Below are 24770 nucleotides of genomic sequence, written 5' to 3' on the forward strand. Positions count from 1 at the left end.
CGTATAAAGATTTTCGTTGATTAAAATTTTGTTTTTAATTTAAGGAAACAGTAAGCATCTTAAAGAGCTTTGTTTTTATTGTAAAATTTGGTTGAAGATGGAATAAGACTTGATCATAAATATGCTACCCTTCTTGGTTACTAAGTCAGAGAGCTAGAAGTTCATGGGCTATTTTGTTCAATGACCATCACACGGTACATGTCTACATCTTACAGATGAGGAAACTGAGGCCCAGAGAGGAGACAGGACTGGCTGGCGAGGCCTGGGTTGGTTAGTTAGTGGCGGACTCAGAACCAGAAAGCTCCGGAGCTCCTCCTGCTCCTTCCTGCTGCCTCTCAGCAGTTCTTCCCACTGGGTTCCTCGTGGATTATGCTGGAGATAAGTTTCAGGTGAGGACGTGTACTGCCACTGTGAATATGCTGCCACAGTCCTCTGGCTGTATCCCAGCTGCATGACTGTGAGTGACCGCATCGCTGGCACCATGTGCAAAGCCGAGGAGGTGTGACAAGCTCCTTGCTGACGAGAGGTGAGAGATGACCGAGCGTGTGATCTCCTCCAGGAGCAGGCTGTGTGCTCACCGCATCACGTCCCTTCCCAGAGCAAGACCAATGACACGAGAGGGGAGGGAAGCCCTGCCTAATACACGTGCGTGTCTTCATTGCAGAGTCATCAGCTACGAGTGCTGTCCTGGATATGAGAAGGTCCCGGGAGAGAAGGGCTGTCCTGCAGGTGAATAAGCCTTGCCTGTTGGCGCAGATGGAGGGGAGGAGGGAGGGAAAGAGGAGCACCCACGTGAGGGGCAGCAGAGTCTGAATGGGGGTCCAGAGGATGAAGGCTGGAAACAGCAAGTTTCCCACGCTGTCCTTCCTGTGCAAGCTGACCTCCTTAACACGCTGGGGGAACATACTCTGGTCCTGACCTGCCTGTGCCCTCCACACCAGGCACAGGCTCCTGCCTTTGTTGTTTCTGGCTGCAAGAGATTCTAAATACATCTAGCATTGCTGAGCAGCCCTGCTGGAGAGCAGACAGGGCAGGCCAGGCCTCCGGCTGGGCTGGGCACATCAGGCCACCCCACCTAACTGTCGGAACCTGGCCCATTGGAGCTTGTAGGGATGGGAGTAGCAGGCTGGCTTTCCCAGAGTCAGCCAAGGGTACCATGAGTGGCCATCGGGGCCCACAAACAGTGTGGTACCTGTGAATTCACCTGTGTGAAATCAGACCTTTCCTTTGGTCCTGCACACCTCTGGGGACTGTGCTAGGAAGATTTTTTTTTTAACTTGGAAATCTTTGCTAGTTCATTAGTTGAGAGTGTGAGATTGAGGTTTAGGAGATAGGGGGTGATTTCGTTGGTACCAAGGTCACAAAGAGGGTGGCATGGACAGGGGCCATGGCCTTCTTACTGAGTAGCAGGACAGGCGGGAAGCGTGGGATGGGGAAGAGAAGGAACTGGGTGGGGGAGTGCCTCAGGGCCTTAGTTTCAGCTCCTTTAAAAGGAACAGGAGAAACTCTGGGTGTGAGAGGAAGGTCCTCCAGAGCTTCAGGCTATTTCAGGAAACAACATTTTATTACTTGCAAATACCCACAGCACTTCTGAGATCTCTTTCATTCCAGTGGAAGCCATTAGGGAACCAGTTTCAAAAACAACTAGATAAGTCCCTAAGACTAGCTTGTAATTGGGCTATCTGTTTCTGGTGTGTGTTCCTACCTGTGTTATCTGATTGTCTATGAACAAAAGCTTTGCTCTGCTGTAGTTAAACATGACTGATCCCTTGAGCTCACATAGGGAAGCCCTTGGCTGTGGAGTTGCTCTAAGAAGCAGGTGACTGGCCTCTCCGGTTCCCCATAGCAGGCTGTGTCTGGCCTCCTCCAGTGGGTGTGCTCAGATGAGGAAGGGTGTGATCTGGCCGGGGAAGTCCCGCAGGCCATCCCTGCTCTACCGTCTGCCTCTGCAGCCCTGCCACTCTCTAACCTGTACGAGACCCTGGGAGTTGTCGGTGCGACCACCACTCAGCTGTACACGGACCGCACAGAGAAGCTGAGGCCCGAGATGGAAGGACCCGGCAGCTTCACCATCTTCGCCCCCAGCAACGAGGCCTGGTCCTCCTTGCCAGCTGTGAGATGACCTTCTTATGCCCAGGGCTTTCATCCTGGGGACCGTCTTACTGAGACTCTGTGGTGGTTTCTACCATCTCAGGACATATCTTCCTTAAGCCCTCAGATAAAGCCATGACACTTGAGCTAAAATATGCCTCCCCAGGCGGCTCCCAACGCTCCATCCACTTAAGTGGCCAGACAGGTCTCAGTGTTCACAGAGGAGAGGGCTCTGGAGAAATGGGAGTCCCCGGGGCACCTTTCCCAGGGTGGCAGGGACCCATCTGTTGAGTGTGGGGCCTGCAGCCCCCTCATGGCCACGCTGACCCTCCTCCTAGGAAGTGCTGGACTCCCTGGTGAGCAACGTCAACATTGAGCTGCTCAACGCCCTCCGCTATCACATGGTGGACAGACGGGTGCTCACGGACGAGCTGAAACACGGCATGGCCCTCACCTCCATGTACCAGAATTCCAACATCCAGATCCACCACTATCCCAACGGGGTAGGGAGTCCTGCTTCCACGGCTCTGCCCTGTGCCCACCCTGAGCCACATCTGGTGCATGTGTGGGCGGGTTTCTGGGGTCGTGTCCTCCAGGCGGGGTCACCTATGGACAGTCTTCTGCCTCCTACACCTGCTTCTCCACATTCTGTCCTGTGGTTTCCCTTCCTGGGGCTCACAGGCTGTGCCTCCAGGGTGTTAACCACTCACGCTCACTCGTTTTCTGGGCAGATCGTGACCGTCAACTGTGCCCGCCTGCTGAAAGCGGACCACCACGCAACCAATGGCGTGGTGCATCTCATTGATAAGGTCATCTCCACCGTCACCAACAACATCCAGCAGATCATTGAAATCGAGGACACCTTCGAGACCCTGCGGGTAAGGGACTACCTCTGGGCGGGGGAAGGCCTGGGGATACACCGCCTCCCATGAGGGCCTTCTTCTGTGGGAGAGGTGGAGCATGTCTTTATGCTCATGGGCATTTAGGTGACCATGGAGCAAGTTCCTCTGATGCCCATCAGATCAGATCAGATCAGATCAGTCGCTCAGTTGTGTCCGACTCTTTGTGACCCCATGAATTGCAGCACGCCAGGCCTCCCTGTCCATCACCAACTCCCGGAGTTCACTCAGACTCACGTCCATCGAGTCAATGATGCCATCCAGCCATCTCATCTTCTGTCATCCCCTTCTCCTCTTGCCCCCAATCCCTTCCAGCATCAGAGTCTTTTCCAATGAGTCAACTCTTTGAATGAGGTGGCCAAAGTACTGGAGTTTCAGCTTTAGCATCATTCCTTCCAAAGAAATCCCATGGCTGATCTCCTTCAGAATGGACTGGTTGCCTATAAACATGGTGAATTCACTAATCAGGCGGTCAGGTTGACCATAGGAAGACATCATAATCTTGTGCTGGGAACATTCCCCTGCTGGACTTCTCCCTTGTAAAGTTTCTTTTCCTTGACTCCCCTGGAAAGTTCCAAGATCGTGGCTGCAGCAGTTCTGCAGCCTGGGAATGCATTATGTGTTCCGGAGTGGGAAGCTCCTCCTGCCAGATGCTGGTGTTTACCTGTGGGACTAGAGAAATGGCCTTTCAGGCTGCATGGTCTTCTGGATCACATGTCCCCACCACGGGATCCTTGTTCCATTCATACCCCCTGTTTCCTTGGAGCCCAGACCAGCAGAGAGGCCACGAGTATAGACATGGGAGCCTGGGAACTGACATCTGGCTTGGCTTCTGCCTGCTCTGGGTCCCAGAATGCTGCTCCGGCCCTGCTGCCAGCAGGCATTTATCTAACAGCTGTGGTGGCAGGCGGGCGTTCCTCTTAGCCACAGCTGCCCAGAGGAAGTTAGCACAGGCTGCCCCGTCAGGGTTTTTGCCCTGATTCAAGGAGAACTTCCTGACCACAAAGGATGCCAAGTGGGAGTGGGGTGGTTCCTCCCCTGGAGATCTCCAACACAGAGAGACAAACACCCCCAGGCTGGGCTGGCACTTGAGTAAACTCAGGAGGAGGCTCTGGGGGTTCCTGGGGACCTCACTGTCCACCCTCTTCCCCTGCCTTCCTTCTGGGTCACTCAAAGGTTGGAGGTCTGCAGGGGGCTGCTGTTCCCACAGACTCGGTGGCACAGCTTTTGATTAGCGGCGGCTGGTCCCCACTGAGTAACCTCCTCTTACTGTTCAGGTTTTGCAAATATTCCTTGCTTTCTTCTTCCCTTTGGCTCTCCTTAATACCCGTCTTTCCTTCTGCTGACATGTACTCATTAAGCCCCTGCTACTTCCCTAGTGTGTTCAGAGGAATAGAGGAGAACAAGTCAAAGTTCTGTCTTCACTGGCATTTACATTCTTGGGGGACACAAACAAGAAACAGACAAGGCCATCACAGATGGTGCTAAGTGCTGTGAAGTCAGGCGGTGAGTGGTGAGCAGGGGAGACCCATAGGGTCTAGTTGGTCCAGGAAGGTCTGTCTGGAAGAGGTGACTTTTGAGCTGAGGCCTGAACATTGGAAATGGCCAATTATATGAGACATGGGGACAAAAGCTAAGTTGGTAGAAGGGAGAGGGGAAGTAAGGCTCAGAAGCAGGGCGAGCAAGGAGGCCTGCAGGACTGAGTGAAGAGCACTAGGGAGCCAACAGGTAAGGTAGGAGTGGCCAGGCTGGAGGGGTCAAACCCTGTGGGGCCTTGGAGACTGAGCGAGGACTGTGGCTTATCCTGATAGCAGTAGGATGCTTTTAGAAGAGCCATCTGCTTGCTCTGTAGAGAAGGAGTTATGTCATCCTTACGCTAACAGAGCTCACACAAATAATCATCACCCAACGACTGAATTGCAACATGAGGACAGCAAGCTGTGCAAGTGTGTCTAATAGAAAGGTACTTGTTTTCATCAGGGGGTAGTAGGCGGGGCAGGCTGGGGTAGGGATGGAGGGCAATGCCAAGCTGACCATCTAGAGAAATGACATTTCAGTCAAAGCCCAAAGAAGGAATAGGAGTCAGAAAAGCAAGGGAAGGGCAGAGGGAATGCTGCAGGTCCAAGGCCCAGGGTTGGAAAGGAGGAAAAGAGGGCAGCAGCCAAGGATGACCAGAGTGGGCAGAGCTCACCGGAGGGATGGGGAGAAATGAGCCTTGGTTCGGTCTTTACATCTGGGGCTTCTGCAAAAGCCGGGAGCCCTCCAGAGGGGCACTGGTGAGACCTCGTGTGCCTCTAGTGTGCGGAGATTCCCAGAGCCCTCAGGGAACGCACCATCTGCTCTCTGCCCACAGGCTGCCGTGGCTGCATCGGGGCTCAACACCCTGCTCGAAGGTGACGGCCAGTACACGCTCTTGGCCCCGACCAATGAGGCCTTCGAGAAGATCCCTGCTGAGACCCTGAACCGGATCCTGGGGGACCCAGAGGCCCTGAGAGGTGAGCACCCCGGAGCCGCTGCTGCTGCCTCATTAGAGTAGGCAGACTGAGCCCCAGGCTGGTTCTTGTCCAAGTAGACGTGCCACCTGTCATCCTGTCCCATTGCTCCCAGCTGGCCCTGTCTCCGCAGAGGTCAGAGCAGAACCCTAGTCAGAGGAGCCAATAAGGAGTCCAGCAGCCTTGTCTAGGGGGACAGCTGGGCTGAGGAAGGATGCATTGCTGGAGGTCCAAAGTAAGGTCTGGCCAGAGTCAGGAAGAGTTAAAGGCCCAGATGATCAAAGCCAGGGCAAGCTTGGAGATGTGGGGAGGGGGTGGTCTGTCCTGGCATCTTTGAAATGGAATCATCATGCTGACCCTTGAATTCTTCCTGTGTCTGGCCAAGGGCCTCAGGGATAGTCGAAAATTATAATTAAAAACCAGTAACAGTCAGCTCTTGATTCTTCTTTGCTTCGTCTTCATTCTTCATCCTTCCTCACCTTCTCAGGCTGGTAAGTTAGGTGGAGCATTGGTTACTCCTAGAGGAGGGTGAAGGACCAAGCTTGTGTGGGAGGTTAGAAGGGGAGGCCAGGCTCTGCCACCCTTCCCCAACTCCAGGACTCCTAAGACGCTGCCTGTGGTCCCCAAGTTCCCTGCAAAGGGAAGTAGGCCCCCAGTCCCCTGTGTACCCCAACCCTCCAACCACACTTGCTCCTCCCAAATATAATCCAGGGATGACTTCACTTCTTTTGAATCTATTTAAACCCACCTTTGAAATGTGCTGTATAAAATGCCTAATGCATTTCAGACACCCCATAAATGTAAAACGTTCTCCTTGCAGCTCTATAGGGATGGAAAAGGGCACATTTCTGAAAGCACAGATGGGGAGCTGTTGTGTCCAGACATTGTGGGGCCAGGAATCCAGGCTGCCAAAGTGAATGCGGTCCAGGTCAGGGAAGGTTAAGCCTAGCTGGTGTGACGGCTTAAAAGCAGGTCATTGGAATCTGATGTGCTGAGTGCATTGATGGAGATGCTCCCAAGGTCACAGGGATGAGGATGGCGGGGCGTGGGGGTGGGGGTGGGGTGGCTCCCGCAACCTGAGGGTCCTGAAGGCTTCCTAGGAGATGGGACTTGGGTGCAGCGCAGTATTTTAGCTTTTTATTTAGAACTGTTTTCCCCCTAAAACATGTTTTGTACCAAGTACCTTTTTATTTTTGTATCAGAACACCTTCTTATAAAGTGAGAAAACTCCCCAGGTTTATCCCCTTTGCACTCCTGCCTTTTCCTGCTCAGGAAACTGCTCAAAGCCAGGGCCCGTGTGAGGGGCTGTGGTGGCAAGTGCCAAGGCAGGCAGTCCTGGTCCACCTTACAGAAGGCTGGTTATTAGCGGGCTAGCAGACAGGTGAGGAGTGGCCCTGGGGTGGTGTGCCCATTGGCAGACTGGCTTCCAGCCTTGGCCTGGCTTACCCTCTCGTCATGTGCCCCCACCCCACCCTAGCCTTCCCTTCCTTTCCGGAGAAACTCAATCCCCAAGGCCTAGTTCCCATAGCAGTCTTGCAGTCCTTTGTCTTCCTCACCGGCTGAAACGGGTCCGTGCTGGTCTTCTTGGCCTTCAGCACTTGTGCTGGGTCTCAGAGCTTCCTCCTGTGTGTGACACTGTGGTTTTGGTTCCCACCCTCAGGACACATTGAAACTTGCCTCTGTGTTGAGAACACAAGACAGAGGGCCCCCATGACCCCCAGTCCCGGAACGAGCTCTGCCTGGCAGGGGCTGGCCACATCTCCCTCCACCGTTCCTTGTAGCCTCAGCACCCCCAGCCCCTGCCCTAATGCCAAAGCGGCACTTGAACAAGCACGATTCTATTTTTGATTTACTGGTGGGGTGAGTGGGGCAGCAGAGACCATGGCTTGCTGATCACCACCCCCAACCTCTCGCAGACCACAGCAACTAAGCAGACCTTTGTGTTTGTGATTGTCATTCAGTCGTGTCTGACTCTTTGCAACTCCATGGACTGTAGCCTGCTAGGCTCCTCTGTCCATGGGATTTTCCAAGCAGAAATACTGTGGTGGGTTGCCATGCCCGTTTCCTGGGGATCTTTGTGACCCAGGGATCAAACCCGGGGCTTCCACATTGCAGGCAGACTCTTTACTGTCTGAGCCACCAGGGAATTGGGTTCAAATAAACACAAACAAGATCTTCAGATGATTCAGAACTTTCACATGCTACAGTTTTTCATCTTCTCCTACCACACTTCATTTTTATGAAAGATCAGTAGATAAAAAAAATCCCACGGTAAACACATTTGAGGTTTTCCATCCGGGTGGTTCAGATACACACAAGAGAATTCACCCTGAAGTTCAGGTGCGTGCTGTGGGCTAAGTTGCTTCCATCACATCCGACCCTTGTGACCCTGTGGACTGCAGCCCGTCAGGCTCCTCTGTCCACAGAATTCTCCAGGCAAGAATACTGGAGTGGGTTGCCATGCCCTCATTCAGCAGATCTTCCTGACCCAGCGATCAAGTCCACGTCTCTTCCCTCTCCTGCCTTTGGAGATGAGTTCTTTACCACTAGCGCCACCTAATCACTAGCATTTGTTGGGCATATCCTCTGTCGTCAGGCACTGTGCTGGGTGCTTAGATTTAGCTTCATGTCATCCTTACACCAGCCCAAAGAGATGAATGCTGTGCATGCTTCTTGTTGACCAGTGAGGAAGTTGAGACTCAGAGAGACTCAGTGACTCGCCCCGGGTCCCACAGCTGCTAAGTGGCTGAGGTGAGATTCGAACTCAGGCAGTCTGACCACAGAGCCCTGGCTAGTTTTAGAGGCTAGGCTAGGAAGTGAGGAGGAGAAGGATCCAGTCTGTGTGGTGCCCCAGGCTCATCTGATTGTTAGCCTCAGAGATGATGGAATCCTCCCAGTTGTGGGCAGGCAGCGAGGTGACACCTGAGGTCAGCCTGGCTGGTACTGACTTAACCTGTGTCCTGTTCGGCCCCCAGATCTGCTCAACAACCACATCCTGAAATCGGCCATGTGTGCCGAAGCCATTGTGGCAGGGTTGTCCTTGGAGACCCTGGAGGGCACCACACTGGAGGTGGGCTGCAGCGGGGACATGCTCACAATCAACGGGAAACCCATCATCTCCAATAAAGACGTCCTGGCCACCAACGGGGTGATCCACTTCATCGACGAGCTGCTCATCCCTGACTCAGGTGAGCCATGCCTCGGGGGCCTTGGCCTGTCCGGTCCTCTGTCCCCTGTGCCACCCATGGTGGTGTGCCTAGGGGAATTCAGGGATCTTGGGAGCTGTTTCCCTGCCTGCACCTGGCTCACAGCATCCCAGGAGAGATGGCCTGGGTACCTGGCAGGTTTTGCCAGATTGTGAAGAATCTAGAGCTGCAGGCTTGGGAGTCCAGGCTTTATCTTGTGAGCCGGGGAGAGCCATGGAAAGTGTCTAGGGAGGCTCAACCACAGGAGCCTTTCAGAAGCTCTGCCTGTTCTGGTTGGGCACAGAAGGCCATTTGCTGACCTCAGAGCGTTTGCTTTCTCAGTTGTGCCCAAGCATCCTAGGGTCACTGGCCCAGGGAGAAAAGGATGAGTGGACTTTGGCTTGGGTTCCATTCAGCATCTTTGTGCCATCTTGGATTTCCAGGGAGTTCTACTCCTAAGAAATGAAAGGATTTCACAGAGGAAAAACCAACCCAGAAGAAAGCTTTCCATGGGTGTGGTCACTGGCATTGTCAGCTCTTCAGAAGCCATGGCACAGACCATGTGCTTTCTTCCTCCCCAGCAGCAGACAAGACCCTGACCAAGAGCTGGGACAGAGGCCCCCTGCCCACCCGAGCCTCATTGCACTTCCCCATCAAGCAAGGTTTTCTGGGGGACCATTCCCCTGATGTCACAAACCTTCTGTGCCCCAGCAGTGTTTTAGAGGGGTTGTTGACTCAAGAGATGACATTCCTGCTGATGTATGTCATACTCTGGGGTGGATGAATGGTAAATGAAAACAGTACTTTTAACTTTTGAACCCACTTTCTCCTTCCTTGTAGCCAAGACGCTATTTGAGTTGGCTGCAGACTCCGATGTTTCCACAGCCATTGACCTTTTCCGACAAGCTGGCCTCAGCTCTCATCTCTCCGGAAATGAGCGGTTGACCCTCCTGGCCCCCATGAATTCTGTCTTCAAAGGTATCATGGGGAAGGCAGCCTGGCACATGTGTCCCTGGGGGCAGCCGCCCCTCTGCTGTCACCTCCGCGGCACCCTGCCAGATTTATAGCTCCCCATGGACCGTTCGTGCTTCCAACCAGCTCAGCCGAAAGCAGATGTGACTTCACCAGAAAGTGAAGAGGCGCTGCTGTTTCATTTGGCAGAGCAGAGGATGCATGTGGGGATCTGGTCCTCGGAATTGAAGTGTGCGTCTGTCGGGAAAGCAGAGTGCTCCCTTGTCATTCTCTTTGCGAGGTCGATTGCCACTGTGACAGTCGGGAGGTCATAGTGAGGATACAGCTGAACCATGTCCATGGAGAAGGCAGAGAAGGGCCAAGTTGTGTCCAGGCCTTCCCTTCCCTCTTAGGGCAAAATTCCAAACACACTTGATGAGCTCGAACTTTTTTTTTTTTTTTTTAAATTCTCAGAAGATGCCAGATGTTAAGGAATATTGGCAGCCTTGCCGGATTTCTCAGTCTCCACTTCCAAAAGGGGGATCAGGCTTTCTGCTGCATGGTCTCTGATTCTCTTCATTTCCAGAGTTAGTTTCTGGACCTGACCACGCCTTCTCTTGCAGATGGAACCCCTCCGATTAATGCCCGGACAAAGAATTTGCTTCTGAACCACATGATTAAAGATCAGCTGGCCTCCAAGTATCTGTACCACGGACAGACCCTGGACACTCTGGGCGGCAGGAAACTGAGAGTTTTCGTTTATCGTAATGTAAATTCTGGGTCCTAAATCACGCTGTTTCTTTATCTCAGCTCCAAGCAATGGAAGTTATATTAGTGTTTAAAAAAACAAAAAAGTGCTTAATAAGTAGGAGCTTGCCTGAGAACTAGTTTCTAATAAGGAAGGAATGAATTTTAGAAAGACTATCTGATATCAAAGTATCAAAATGGGGTTTTGCCAAATGTGTCTAACCCCCTTTTGTGGAGGCCTTTGGGAATGAATTGCACATCTGACTGGCCTGGCTGGGTAAGCAGCTGTCCACCTGACCCCAGAGTGATGAACAAAGGGAGGAGGTGTGGAGGGTTTGGATCCTTCTTAGCTTTTGTGAAGAGAAGTCACCTGAACTAACCATACAGCCCTCCTTGATCCAAAAGCTTCTCTTCTCTCTTCAACTGTTTCTTCTCTCTCTTCAAACCCACCTATTACCCTGGCATAGCAAACAGGAAGTACAATACAACAGCCCTTGCTCAGGACCAGCCTGCACCATTTGGCTAAAGATGGTTGTCATTTGTTCAGATCAGTAGACTCACTTCATTTGATCACTGTCAATGGCCCTCTCGTGTCACATAATAATCTCATGATTAACCCTGTCTGTAAATTTCTTGGGGCCTCGATGGCTCTTCTTACCTTAAGGAACACCATTTTTTTTTTTTTTTTCTTGGAGAAAGCACATCCTTTTATCCTAGTCTTAAGGCTGCACCCCATATATATTCACTGATCTCTGTGGATGAAGCCACCACCATATGCCCTGAACAGATCGGGAGGCCCCTGCTTTGGGTAGCGGGTAACCTGGCCTTTCTCTGCCCCTTTTACAGAGCCTGTGCATTGAGAACAGCTGCATCGCAGCCCATGACAAGAGGGGGAGATACGGGACCCTGTTCACCATGGACCGGATGCTGACCCCTCCAATGGGGACTGTCATGGACGTCCTGAAGGGGGACAATCGTTTCAGGTAACTGGCCCTGTCCCCAGGGGATTTCTGCCGCATGGTCATGCTAGGGCAGGACGCTGGGTGCCAGTTGTCTGTCAAGCTTCCCACCCTCAGAGGTTTAATGAACACTGGCCATGCACTGATGTGACCTCCCTGGCCAGGGATTCAGAAAGGATGAGGGTCACCTTGAAAGCTTAGGTTGAGAAGGGTTGCTTCTGGAGGGTATTCTTCAAGTCCATGGGGACAGGGAGGGGCTGCCTTTTATTCCCAAGTTCAAGGAAAGCTTCCCACTTCTGCCAGGGAAGCCGAGCATGCCTGGCCCTGTGCCCGTAAGGAGTTGCCCTGTGAAGCGTCAGCTTCCAGGCCCTGGCAGTTTCCTGGCCTCTCCTTCCCAGACTCCCTGCAACGCTCTGTTTCCTTGCCTTGCTCCCTCCATTTCTGACCTGTTGACTCACCACTGGGTGCCGTGACATCAAGTGGTTCCTGCCACCGAGTTCAGCCACCTGCATAAGAACCTGGGAGACCACCCACCCTTTGCCACACCCCCCAGCCCCAAGAATCACATCCCCCAGGGCCCTTGTGGCTCGATCAGTCTGTAGGTCAGTCCTGCTCTGACCTCTCCCTTCCTCCTTCCCCCTCTGGCTGATGACTTATGGCTTTTCACTGAGCTTTGCATTCATGGAGAGGAGATGCAGACTGGGATTGCTCCCTGTTTGTACAAAACCCAACAAGGGTATGAATGCCAATGCTGTGGGCTCCACCTGCCCATAGTGGTGCGGGATTTGGGCACATGATGACCCCCTGCGCCCACCGGCAGGTGACATGTTCCGTGTGTGTATCCACAGCATGCTGGTGGCCGCCATCCAGTCTGCAGGGTTGACCGAGACCCTCAACCGGGAAGGAGTCTACACAGTCTTCGCTCCTACCAATGAAGCCTTCCAAGCCTTGCCCCGTGGAGAACTGAACAAACTCATGGGTAAAGACCCACCTAAGTACATTTGTCAACTTTTCTAAATTAATCATATCGGTCAGGATTCCAGCAGGAGACCATTGGCAAAGGGTTTGACGGAAAGGAATTTAAGATTATTTGCAGAGGTGTGGGCAGGGTTAAGGGACCAGGAAAGGGTGATGATACAAAGGGGTGATAAGACCTTTTGATGTTTATCACTGCAGACCTGGGGGTGCTTGAGGAAGAGGGTGACTAGGGGAGGGCATGGCCCGGGAGACCCTAGGACGAGGGGCACAGGACAACCACGTGCTGCTGGGGTCAGAGCATGGCAAGGGGGCGTCTAGGTGCTACAGCCTCCCTCAGCGACCTCCTGGCAGCTGGTTGCATGAGGACAAGGGAGCCTGAATGATGCATTTCACAGTGGTCAGCCTGTCTGGGCAGCAAACAAGATGGAGAAGAGTAGAAAGGAACGGAGGGTAGGTGACAACCAGCCCAATCAGCAGGCATGTCTTCCCCTGAGGATCTGTGAGGAGTTGCTCATGAAGCCATTGCCCTACACCACCATGTACCCCTCCTGGAGATGAAAGCTTTACCAAGAAGCTAGTCAGGGCCCTGAGCAGTTGAGTTGGGATGTTTGAGAGACAGCCTAGTGGTTAGGAGCTTGGGCTCCTGGATTACCCAAAAGCAGGTCAAACCCTGGCTCTGGCATTTACCAGCTAAGTGACCTCTAACAAGTTGCTTAGTGTCTCTGGCCCTCAGTTTTCCCATTAGAAAAGTAAGAGTGGTAAGAATACCTTGCTTAGAGTGTTGTGAGGATTCAATAAACATTGCCTGTGGTGTTGAGCACGCGTCCCCCATCAGTAACAGCATCACGGCCATGATGATGGGAGGTGGGGTGGGCTTGCGGTGTGTATGCTGATGCGTGCCTGGGAACCAGACTTCCCCCCCAGCATAGAAAGGTGAGCCTGAGGAGGAGGAGGAAGGACCTTGGCCAAACTTTGGGGCCCATATCATCTATACCACCCCCCGCCCGCACTCCTGAGTGGAGAATAGAAAGCTCTGGCAGCTGTGAACTGAGTCTGTGTCCCATTCAATTTTCTTTACTGCTAAATGAATGCCTGTGTCTACAGTGCTGACATGTGTTCCAGAGGAGACAGGAGTTCATTCTGAACGTAAACTTCCCATTCTCTCTCGGTTCAGCAAGAGTGGAATATTCCCCAGGTGGCCCAGCCTGCTCGGCTTGCCTTTCACTTTCGGTTGTGCAGGAGCTGAGGGAGGGCTTGGGCAAGGCTCCCCGAACGTGCCCTCCCCCAGGCTTGCAGGCAGGATTAGACCCCAGCATGCCGAGGGGTGATGGTGCCCATCCAGGTGTCCGAGGTTGACCCAGATGTTAAAGATCTCTAAAGAAGGAGACCCCTCCCACCCCAGGAGCCAACTCAGCTCGACACCTCCAGGCTGTATTTTTGTGGAAGAGTAACTTGTCAGCTCGAAGTTGTGGGTGTTTGGAAATCACTTGGTACCTGATGGCTCCATCCCATGGCACTCATGTGAATTTGTCAATAACCAAGTGAACTCCCCACAGTGCTTTCAAGCTTCCTCTGTTCTCAGTTTCAAGATGCTGGAAATAGCCATCCATGAGCCCTGGGGGTATCCAGCCACTTGGCTGGTAATATGAGTATTGGGGAGGCCATGACGAAGCTGCAAGGGCAGCTGGCGGCTTTAAGAATTGCCTCCCACACTTAATTGGGGAAATGCCTGTGCACCTTTATGAGCAATTGGCTGCTTTCCCCAGTTGGTGGAGAAGCTGATGTGGGCTGGAAAGAATGCTGAGACGTGATGAGGAGGGACGCCGTGGAGGGATACCCCCCTCGGCCCTGACCTCATCGGCTCCATAGCTCCTCCAGACTGCAGCTGTCGACTCTTTTTAAGTTCTCCCTTCAGGAAACAGCCGTCTCAGAATATGCATTTGAGGGCAGAATGTGTAAACATTTCACTGCTGTGTTATAACTGTTGGGAGCCATGCTGATGATGAAATGTCTCAGATGCCGGTGCTGGAAAGACCCCTGGCTTTCCAAGCAACTATTTAGTCATGGAAACATGAGTCACACTCATAGAGGATAATGGATTAACTCCTTCTCAACATCGCAGAAGCGTGTACTTAACCTAGCAGCCCGTCAAATGCACGAGTAGCTTCATGGCCACTGTCATATGACTTGTTCCCCTGATCATTATGCAAATGATGGAGTAGAGGGCTGAGCAAACAGTAGGTGCTCAATAAGTGCTTATTACCTGGGCAGGGGGTTCTCAGTTACAGGGGTGACCACCTGCATCTTCTCCTTTGGGCCCTCCTTGACCACACCAGTTACCAGCCTTAGGATTAACTCTGCTTTCTTTTCCCACATACCTGCAGGCAATGCCAAGGAGCTTGCCAACATCCTGAAATACCATGTTGGCGATGAAATCCTGGTCAGCGGAGGCATTGGGGCCCTGGTGCGGCTGAAGTCTCTCCAAGGCGACAAGCTGGAAGTCAGCTCAGTGAGTGTGTGTAACATTTAAAGGGCTGGCAGTGCCCTGCCACTGGGGCTCTGGGACACAGCTCATCCCTAGGATGGCATTAGACACACGCTGTGTTTAAGGTGCATCTTGAATCTCTGAGTGCATTTTATCAGAAAAGAAAAAAGAGTCTTCCGAAGAAATTAAGGGAGATTGTGCTTAGGCATGAATAAGCACTTCCAGATTTGCAGGGGAAAAAAGCATCTGATTGGCATCTGAGAGAAGCTATTAAATGTAACCCCCTCTTAAGGAACTGATAAGCAATACTTACATGTCTTGAAAGATCCATTCCCACTCCATCACCCCCAAGTCCAGGGCCTCACTGAGCTGTACCATGAACCTAACCAGCCCAGAAGAAAAAAAAAAAGAAGCTTTTCTTCTGATACTTGATCTGTGCCCCTTCCCTCACTCTGCACGTTGATGATACCCATTCCCCTTTGGAGCCGCCTCAGAAGGTCCCTACCTTACAGTGAAACTGCTGGGCCTCCCTGCCTACACTGGCCAAGGCCACTGACCGCCCCGGCCCGCCCTGCCCTATGGTCAGAGCGCCTTGCAGCACGTGGCCAGCTTAGCCTCTGCTCCTCCTGCCTCTCGCCTCGCCCCAGCCATGCCTGTGCTCATCAGCTTCTCTCGGAAGTGTGGGAAGGCAGGTGGGGGCAGGGATGGCCTGACCTGTGACTTCTGCAGGCTGTCTGAGAGTCTCTCAGCACCTGGTTTGGGGCGTCGGGGTCCTGTCGGTCTCTGGCTTCACTTCCCCTGTCCCCCTTGGGTCTGATCTGTGGGTCTTTCAGGAAAGCCTGAGACAGATTTACCCTGTGAGAAAATCTGAAGTCAGACATGGAGGAAAAGTGGAAAGAGCCCTGCCCCCAGAGCTGGACACCTGGCTTCTGTCCCCAGCTGTCCTCCTCCTCAGCTTAAAGGTGGCACTTGGCCTCTCTCGAGTTCCCATTCTTTCAGGTGGGGCCTTAATAGCTCCCTCTTCACTATGCACTGCTGTGAGGACTAAATGAGCCATACAAAAGAGCATTTGTGAATTGCAACGTGCTGAGTCCACATAAGGGATTAAACTGAACCCACCACAACAAGGACCTACTGTATGGCACAGGGAACTCTGCTCAGTGTTATGTGGCAGCCTGGGTGGGCGGGGAGTTTGGAGGAGAATAGATACGTATGTGTATGGGTACGTCCCTTTGCTGTTCGCTTGAAACTACGGCAGCATTGTTAATCAGCTATACTCAGGCACCAAATTAAAAGTTTAAAATAAATAACTACATTGAACCCACTAGACCAGTGGTCTCTCACTGGCAGGGTCTATTCCAGTTAGCAGAGTGTTCTCAGCAATTCGCATAGGATCTGGCATCCAGAAATGCTCAGTTAAGGTTTGCTCGGTTGAAGAGTGGATGGGATAAACAGGCTCCACGTTCAACAATCATTGTCTCTGTTTCTCCCAGAAAAACAACGTGGTGAGTGTCAATAAGGAACCTGTTGCTGAGGTGGACATTATGGCCACCAATGGCGTGGTCCACGCCATCTCCAGTGTCCTGCAGCCTCCAGGTAAGGCCCTAAAGGAACCACATCCCCATTCAGCCTACCACTGACCTATGTCTGCACATGGCTATTAGCACTCAGTAGAAACACTGCTGTCGGCAAAGATGAGAATGAATGTGGTACATGCGGACTGAGCATCTGTGAACAGCATGGCTGGGGCTGGTTGAAAAGCGACTTAGAAACTCTCGGCTCAGATGCGCTACACCAGTAGCTGAAGGAGAGACGTCTCTCTGCTGAATTGGCTCGCTGTCCCAGCCCCACGCAAACAGAACCCGGTTGTTTTTCACATGCTTTGTGCTGTGAACATGGTGCAGAGCACACACCTCCTACAGCACCCCGCCCCGGCTGTGCTCTCTTAACTGCCAACCAAGTTACAGTGGAGCCCGGCCTCTCCCCTCACTTGTGCATTCACCTTTCTTTGAGCTCTTTCCCCACGGGCTAAATTCCTCTGAGAGTTAAGGAACATTATGAAGGCAGACTTCATCTGAGGATGTAAGCCAGAAAACCCAACAGTGCCCCTCAGTCCTGGCAGTTGTGAATGACATGCTAATCATATCTCTCTCATCCAAGCTGCCTTTTCTTTTATCTGCAGCCAACAGACCTCAGGAACGAGGCGACGAACTTGCAGACTCTGCACTTGAAATCTTCAAACAGGCATCTGCATTCTCCAGGGTATGATGCCAGCTATGTGGGCCTCTGGCCTGAATAGCTGTGGGTCCTGTGCTCGGGCCCATGGAGGGGACTCACCTGTCTCCTTTGGCTGTCCACCCAGGGATCTCCCGTCATTTCTTCCCAATCCCATTGGAGTATCCTTAGCTCTGGCCTTTGGGGAGTTTGGAATAAAAACCCAGGCAGCCTGTTTCCTTGGTGGGTGACATCCCAGGCCTTCAAGCCTCTGTCTTTGGGGAAGCCGCAGCTGAGAATCCCTCAGCCCCACCTCCCTCTCAGAGCCGCTCTGACTTTCTGTGCTGCTTCTCCTGCTCCCCAGCTTGTCCAGGGATCCCATGCAGGCTCCCTTGCTGCTTTGGGTCAGGTGGGAATATGGGGTATGTTACAGGAAGTTTGCATTTTAACACAAGGCTGCAGAAGGTGGTCCTTAACCCAAAGGTCTGGAGCTGGAATATGTCACTTTACATTTGGACAGAGGGGGGTCTCCTTAGTGCTCCCTGAGGAGGGTTCTTGGCCCAGAGTTCCTGTTCGTGATTGCCACCCCCTGTGTGGGCCTAGCTCCCCAAGGGCCAGATGATAGTCTAGGGGGAAGCCTGGCTCTGGGGCTCCACAGGACCCAGCAGTTCCACAGTTCCCCGTCCTCTTCCTCAGCCCCCCATTTTTTCTGAGTAAGGATGGCCATGGGCAAAGCCACTGCCATGAGCAAGCGTAGGTCTAACTGCCGCTAGAGAACTTGACACCTTGCGTTTTGTTTTCAGGCCACGCAGAGCTCTGTGAAACTAGGTAAGTCTGGTCTGGGTTTGACGTTCTCGTAGACTTATGTAAGTCTTATCCTGAAACAGGCCTAAACCTGCCATCTGCTGTCTGTAGAAAGAATATCATGGTGCCATAAAACACGGCCTTTGGGGTCAGACGCGGAACCCCTGGTTTCCTTCTCCATAAGATGGAGATGATGAATACCAGCCTTTTAGGGTTTATGTGAGTTTTTGGCTTTGGGAACCTGGGAATATTGCACGGAGACTTGGCAGGAGCCTGTGGTGAGGATATGGTCCCAAGCTGGGAAACGGAGAATACCTCAGTCCTGATCATCACTGAGTAAGATCGGAAGTTTTACAGACCAGAAACATCTGCTCTGTGCAGGAGAGGGTGGCAGAGGAAGGCCGTTGGTCCTCGTGACAGTGTCCTAGACACGTGGGGAGTCTGCACCTTTCTCACCTCTGCAATGTCTCTCTTTCAGCCCCTGTCTATCAGCGGTTGTTAGAGAGGATGAAGCACTAGTGTGAAGGACCGCAGGAGGAATGCATTTCAGCAGCTCCCTGCTGCTTTCTCTCGTTTTGCCAAAGAGACTGAATGTTTTTGAAACCAAATGATCACACTTTGATGCCCATGGGTCACACCGTAATGAGATCTGAGCCTTGGGAGGGTGGGGGCGGGGGGAGGAGGGAGAGAAATAGACTTTTCATTTTTGCCCCCTAAACATGGCGGTTAGCCCACTGCAGTGCAGAGTCCTGGATGTCACTGCCTGGCGTTGACTTCCAGCAAGGACCTGTTGGAATCTCCTGCCTGTGCCATGTACACTGGAAAAGGAAGCCAAAGTTTCTGAAGCTCACAAAACATGAATCAGGCCATCCGGCGTCACGGGGGCGACCTGGCACGGTGTTTGTAAAGCTCTTTCACAGTTGGAGAAATGGCATCCTTATAAGCTATGAGTTGAATGGCTCTGCCAAATGTTTTTCGCGCCTCCATGTGGCTTGGACCCTTCTGTGTGACCCTGTCCACCTAGAAAAGAGAGGGCTGGTGAGCACGCGGAGCTCAGGAGTCCCCAGGTGTGGCAGAGCCATGGTGTGTTTGTAATAATAAAACCACAGAAATATACACGTACGTGGATGGGAACAGTGTGCCGGCCTGGGTATCCACAGGGTTGGGATTCTGTCTCTTGGGGCTGTGACCTTCCTCCCACTGAAATTCCACCAGGAGCAGCTAGGCAAGAAGCCCTGAGGGATGGTTTATGGGGGTGACCATGGCATCGACTTCATAGGTCCACCATGAGAATGAAAGGACATAGTTCTTATAAAATACTCAGCATAGCATTACGTATCCTTATTCTTACCGTGCTGTCTGGAACTACTCAGGATTGGGGCAGCTGGGAGCCAAGTAGTGTCTTTCCCAAAGGCATCCTGCTTTTCCTGGAGACTGGGGCAGTCCTGCCCTCCCCCTTTTCACTCGGCCAAGGTTGACTTAAGGGACCCAACAACCCAGAGATAGTGCTGCCAGGGATAGGGCTGTGGAGGAGCAGACACAGCCCCTCCCCAGTGTGGCTCCACGTCTGGGGGAAGACAGCCGTTACACGTCATCCAATACAGTCATCCATGCCTTCATTCCTTAGATATGAGTGTTAGGTTTGGTCAGCAGACAAGGCCCTGTTCTCATGGGGCAGAGACTCATTGATCTGCTAATGGCACTCCCTGTCGCCTGCCCATCCACATGGACTCAAGGACTCCGTGACAGGCAGGAAGGAATCTGAGCAAGTGGGGGCTCCAGGAAGTGGGAGGAAGTAGGAGGAATTGAAGGAGCTGACCTGGGGGAGGAGGTCAGGCTGCGGGAGGCTGGGGAGATGTCCCAAGAAATAAGGGTTGGGCTTCTGCACGTTTGGTCCGGCCACCCTCCCCCAGGGGTTCCTGCAGCCTCGCTGCCTCTGATGCCCTGCTCATGCTGGGGTGCTGCAGCTGTGGTGCTGAGACTCCGCATCCACACACCTGCATGTCACAAGATGCCATCAGAACCCAAAGAGGCTATTAGCGCAACTTCTAAAGATCCTTTTGATGGAAAACAAAAATCACCACACAATTCCTTAAAAATGTCCAAACCCCACCATCTGTCCCTGTGACCCCAGCCCTGTCCCCATCTCAGCCTCCTCCAGAAGGGGGGGCTCTGTCCATTCTACCAGCTGGATAGTCCTCCTTGTGACAGAACCATGCGCAGCCGTGGCCCTCCGCCCCCCTCCCAGCCAAAGAGGATTGACTTCCCTTTTGGGTCCTAAACATCCCCATCCCTGCATTTCCCAGAGACTCAGGCTAAGCTTAGGTGCTGCCATCTGAGGATGGACACCCAGGGCCAAGGGGTCAGCCACTGGATGTTCCCAGGGAGGGTGAGCCCCGGAGAGAGGTGTGCACTGTCCTTACTGTGTCAGAAGGTAAGAGCAGCCAGGAGGGGGCTCAGGCCACTCGAGCCCTGCCTGCTGAGCCCCAACCAGGCAAAGAGGCAGAGGAGAAGGGAAAGGGGCTCCGCTTGGCTCCCTTCACTCCCCACTGTCACTCTGAGGCTCCCAGGCCTCTGAGCTGGAGAGGCCCACAAAGACCGTCAGCATTGAAGCCCCAGGGCTTTCCAGGCCTTTCCCACAGGAGGCCAGCTCAGTGATGGGGCAAAGGAGGGGCCGCTGCGTGGCTCTGCTCCTAAATGGATTATCGTTTCTGTTTCTTACATCAGCCCTGTGAAATAGGTAAGGACTCGTGTGTGTGCTAAGTTGCTTCAGTCATGTCCGACTCTTTTGTGACTTTATGGACTATAGCCCACCAGGCTCCTGTGTACATGGGATTCTCCAAGCAAGGATACTGGAGTGGGTTCCCGTTTCCTCCTCCAGGGGATCTTCTGGGCCCAGGGAGATCGAACCCACATCTCTTGCTTCTCCTGCATTGGCAGGCAGGTTCTTTACCGCTAGCGCCACCTGAAAATGCCAAGGACGCATAGAATCTCTATTTTACTGCTGTGGAAAAGGAAGCTCAAAGAGGTGAAGTAGTTTGCCAGATCACAGTGTAGGTAGGGGCTGAAACATAAACCAGACCCTTCACAATTAATCACCCCTTGTGCCCCACCCACCCTAGGGTCCACTCAGAAGGAGCCCTGGCAGCCATGGGCAAGTGGGACACAGGTGCTAGGGGGCCTCCTGAGAAGCCCCTGGGGCCTGGGAGCTCCTTCACAGCCTAGACCACCACTTGTTCACCTGCTGCTGGGGGGCCAGGAGTGAGTCAGTACCAGCTGTGGACGCCCTGGCCACGTGGATGTCAGCAAAGAAGGGGGACAAGGGGGAGTTCCCCTGTGGAGGAGAGCACCTCTGTGCCTGAAACCATAACTCAGTGTCATGGTCTGAGCGGAGCTGCCTGGAATCTTGTGCTCAGAAAGCTTTCTAAACCCAGAAAAGAAGGCCTCAGAATGACAGTTGGGCCTGGTGCCTTGCCCCGAAAAGCCAAATGGGGCCGCCTCCCTGGCGTCCCTGCCTGGCAAGGAAAGGAACACATCCGCTTGACGGGGTCCTCTGTTCACATCCCAGACTGAGCCAGTTCAGAGAATAAGTGTAGGGGTTGGGGGAGTCTGGACTAACCCCCTACACACGCACCCACACACACACACACGCACCCACACACACACGCACCCACACACACACACACCCACACACACACACACACACCCAGTGGACCGAGAGGCCCAAAACGGAGCCTCAGGCACAGATAACTCGCTCTTCACATCTACTCCTGGGTGGTCAGAGGACTGGGTGAGGAGGAAGGGAGCAACTGAGGTATGGTTGCCCCATGGGAAACTTCCAGCTCTGGCCTGTTGGAGGCGGGCTCCATAGAGCCACCTGCACCCCCAGGCAGCTGCAAGGGCCCTGCCATCAGAGCTCCATTCATCACAGGGGTGGCCGAATTGACACTGAGACCTGAAGGGTGAAGGGCTAGGGAAGAGCATTTGAGCTGAAAAAACAGTGTGCTTAAAGTCTCTGGCACATGTGGCCGGAGGGGAGTAGAGAAGAGTCATCTGCTGAGATAGATATCTGGGAGTCAGACCATGCCTGACCCTGTGGGCTGTGGTAAGGATTTTAGACATTATCCTTCAGACCATGAGGAGCCATGGAGGGTTTTAGTTGAGGGAGAGAGATGGTGAGAGGTGTGTCATAATCAGATTTTTTTTTTTTTTTTTTTTGTGGTAAAATACACGTAGCATGGAGTTTACCGTTTTAACTGTTTTTAAGTGAATAATCCAGTGGCATTAGACACATTCACATGGTTGTACAACTGATTTCCAGGATTCTTTCCATCTTTCATAACTGAAACTATATCCATTCAACAATAACTCCTCATTCTCCTTTTCCCTCAGCCCCTGGTAACGAATGTTTGACTTTTTGTCTTATGAATTTGACTACTCTAGGGACTTCATATAAATAGAATCGTACAGCATTTTTCTTTTTGTGACCAACTTCTTTCACTTAGCATGATGTCTTCAAGGTTCATCCTCACGGTAGCATGTGTCAGAGTTTCCAACATTTTTAAGGCTGGATAATATTCCATTGTGTATATACCACATTTTGTTTATTCATTATATTCATCAGCGGACAATTGGATTGCTTCTGGCTACTGTGAGTAATACTGCTATGAATGTGGGTGTACAAATGTCTGGCCTTGATTTCAATTCTTTTTGGTATATACCAAGAAATGAATAGAAGAAAAGCTGCCACTGGAAGGAAAGTAAGGTTTCTGCTTTGTATATTTTACATTGGAGAAGTCGTTAAACATCCAAGTGGGATGTCAAGGAGGCTTTTAGGTATTCAAGCCTCAGGCTCAGGGAAGAGGTCAGACCTGAGATGGGGTGTTGGGTGTCATCAAATCCTATAGGTGTTATTCAGAAACACTGACTGGGTGAAATCACCTAGTGAGGGAATATAGAGAAAAGACGGTGCCTGGGACAGAGCCTGGGGTTGGCTCAACAAAGGGAGAGCAACCAGCAAAAGGGCCTGAGAAGTTGTGTGAGGAGGACTGGAAGTCACTAGCAGAGAGCTTTTCAAGAAGGAGGGAGCATCAGCCACGTTGAATCATTGGTGTGTCCATGGGATCTGGCCACATGCATGTCATCAATAACCTGGGCAGGAGGACCTAAATCTGGAGAGGGAAAGAGGGGTGAGGAGGATGCATTTTCTGACTTGAGTGCTTTGAATGGATGCTGAATTTTGAATTTGAATTTCAATGACTGAGAAGCCTGTAGGGAAAGGAGAGAAACTGGAAGTAATCCATTTTTTCAGCTTCATCCTTTATGCTTGCATCAGAAGCCCCTCCCTCCATCCCTGTGCACCCACCATCACAGCCCTAAGGGGTTATTTGGAATAACCCCCAACTTGCTTTTAGGCTTCTCCTGCTAGGGACTGAGCTGCTGTGAGGGAGGGCCTCGGTCCTACCCAGCGTCCCAGCACCTAGCACGGGGCCTGGCATACAGCATTCAAAAGGTGTTACCCCAAAGCCTGGACCCAGAGCTCAGATGGTCCTTTCACTCAGCACACTGGGCTCAGGCCCTGGTTGCTCTCTGAAGAGGAAGAGGAGGCTTCCTAGACCCTTGGGGGATCCTGGGTGTTTCTCCTGCGTGTGTGTTGAAGGAAGCCCGCATAGCATGCTCCTTGGGTCTCTTCCAGAAAAGCAGGTGGTGGCCTTGTGAGCATCACCATCCCTGGGGCAGCTTCAGCCCACTTTGGCTGGGAAGAGAGCACACCCATGTGTCAGCAGTCCCAGGTCAGTGGGAACGTCTGAGTCCAGAGGACAGACAGATGGCTGCTTAATCACACTGCAGAGCCCATCACTTCATCTGGAGCAGGTGACCTGACCCTCTCCCAACTTTGGGAAGGAAGTGTTATGCTTGGAGAGCTACTCCTCCTTCCAGGATCTTCCTCTTCCAGTTCTGTTAAGAGGAAGACGGTCTGAGAATTGGGAGCAGCAGAGAGAGAGAAAGAGAGGAGAAAGACTTCTGATTAAATATCCTCATTTGAGCAGATATGAGTTTTTGAGTGAACGGATGGAAAGCCACTTTTGCCCCTGTCAGGAGGGCTGGGGAGTCCCCATGGCTTCTTGATGACGGCTCATACAGAACTCAAGTTCAACGAAGCCACCTGCATGCAGGGCACTTCCCTGATGCCAGCTCTCAGTCGGGCATGCTCGGTGTAGGTGCCCACGTCCCAGATCACGTTCTCCAGAAACACTTTCAGGACCCCACGGGTCTCTTCGTAGATGATCCCGGAGACGCGCTTCATACCACCATGACGAGGCAGGCGGCGGATAGCAGGTTTAGTGATGCCCTGGATGTTGTCACGTAGAACCTTGTGGTGGCGCTTAGCGCCGCCTTTCCCCAGACCCTTGCTGCTTTTGCCACGTCCAGACATGGCTTCACGAGAAGTGAAGCCCAGTTTCTGAGGCTGCAACACGGCCCCGTGGCTGTCCCTCCGTGGACCAATGGCAGCCTGACAGCAGGAGAGGAGAGAGAACTCGTAACCATAACTGGTGTGAGGTGGAGAGGCCTTCAGAGAGATCTCATGGTGCAGCCCAGCTCGGCAGATGTGCAAATGCACAAACGTGCACTGGTGAGACACCCTGCAAGTGCCAGGAGTGCGGGAAGCAGTTGAGGGAAGCAGTTCTAGAGGAGGAGGAGGTGAGCCCCACCCCAGTGGGGAAGGGGAGGGAACTTGGGGCCAGGTGTAAACACCCTGTGAGCTCAGTCCCTCCGTCATCGTGCTCAGGCAGCTCCTCCAAACATGCCTGAGAACAAAGGAAGAACAGCCCCAGAAGTGCCAAGGTGCAACTTCCAAGCCCAGCCCAACCCGGGGGGGAAACACCTTCATTCAGACCCTAGTCGCTTCCAGTCAAGATCCAGGACTCCTAGTTCCCATAAAGCAGGGACCCCTGACAGAAGCT

The 24770-nt window shown here is 52.6% G+C and overlaps 2 protein-coding genes across 2 annotated transcripts in view; one reads left to right on the top strand and one right to left on the bottom strand.

The window, feature by feature from the left end:
* TGFBI (transforming growth factor beta induced) overlaps nt 1-18939 on the top strand; it is a 33493-nt gene extending 14554 nt beyond the window's left edge. Inside the window, exons 3-17 of the mRNA NM_001205402.1 lie at nt 665-729; nt 1953-2113; nt 2430-2594; nt 2823-2969; nt 5344-5485; nt 8458-8670; nt 9508-9645; nt 10242-10387; nt 11212-11348; nt 12173-12303; nt 14687-14811; nt 16281-16383; nt 16970-17049; nt 17805-17829; nt 18284-18939. Of these exons, the coding sequence (NP_001192331.1) occupies nt 665-729; nt 1953-2113; nt 2430-2594; nt 2823-2969; nt 5344-5485; nt 8458-8670; nt 9508-9645; nt 10242-10387; nt 11212-11348; nt 12173-12303; nt 14687-14811; nt 16281-16383; nt 16970-17049; nt 17805-17829; nt 18284-18324 (1819 nt within the window). The 3' untranslated portion in view covers nt 18325-18939. The remainder of the gene's footprint in view (nt 1-664; nt 730-1952; nt 2114-2429; nt 2595-2822; nt 2970-5343; nt 5486-8457; nt 8671-9507; nt 9646-10241; nt 10388-11211; nt 11349-12172; nt 12304-14686; nt 14812-16280; nt 16384-16969; nt 17050-17804; nt 17830-18283) is intronic.
* Nucleotides 18940-22895: 3956 nt separating this feature from the next.
* Nucleotides 22896-24252, bottom strand: LOC518124 (uncharacterized). The gene has a single exon (XM_010807326.4). It carries the CDS (start codon nt 24239-24241, stop codon nt 23942-23944), a length of 300 nt encoding a protein of 99 aa, XP_010805628.2. The 5' UTR covers nt 24242-24252; the 3' UTR covers nt 22896-23941.
* Nucleotides 24253-24770: the final 518 nt, after the last annotated feature.

This window comes from Bos taurus, chromosome 7, assembly GCF_002263795.3.
Source record: "Bos taurus isolate L1 Dominette 01449 registration number 42190680 breed Hereford chromosome 7, ARS-UCD2.0, whole genome shotgun sequence".
In the NCBI taxonomy this organism is placed as follows: domain Eukaryota; kingdom Metazoa; phylum Chordata; class Mammalia; order Artiodactyla; family Bovidae; genus Bos; species Bos taurus.

Bases quoted from the DNA above. Each gene is read 5' to 3' on its own strand.
- LOC518124 (XM_010807326.4), bottom strand. From the start codon at position 24,241: ATGTCTGGACGTGGCAAAAGCAGCAAGGGTCTGGGGAAAGGCGGCGCT.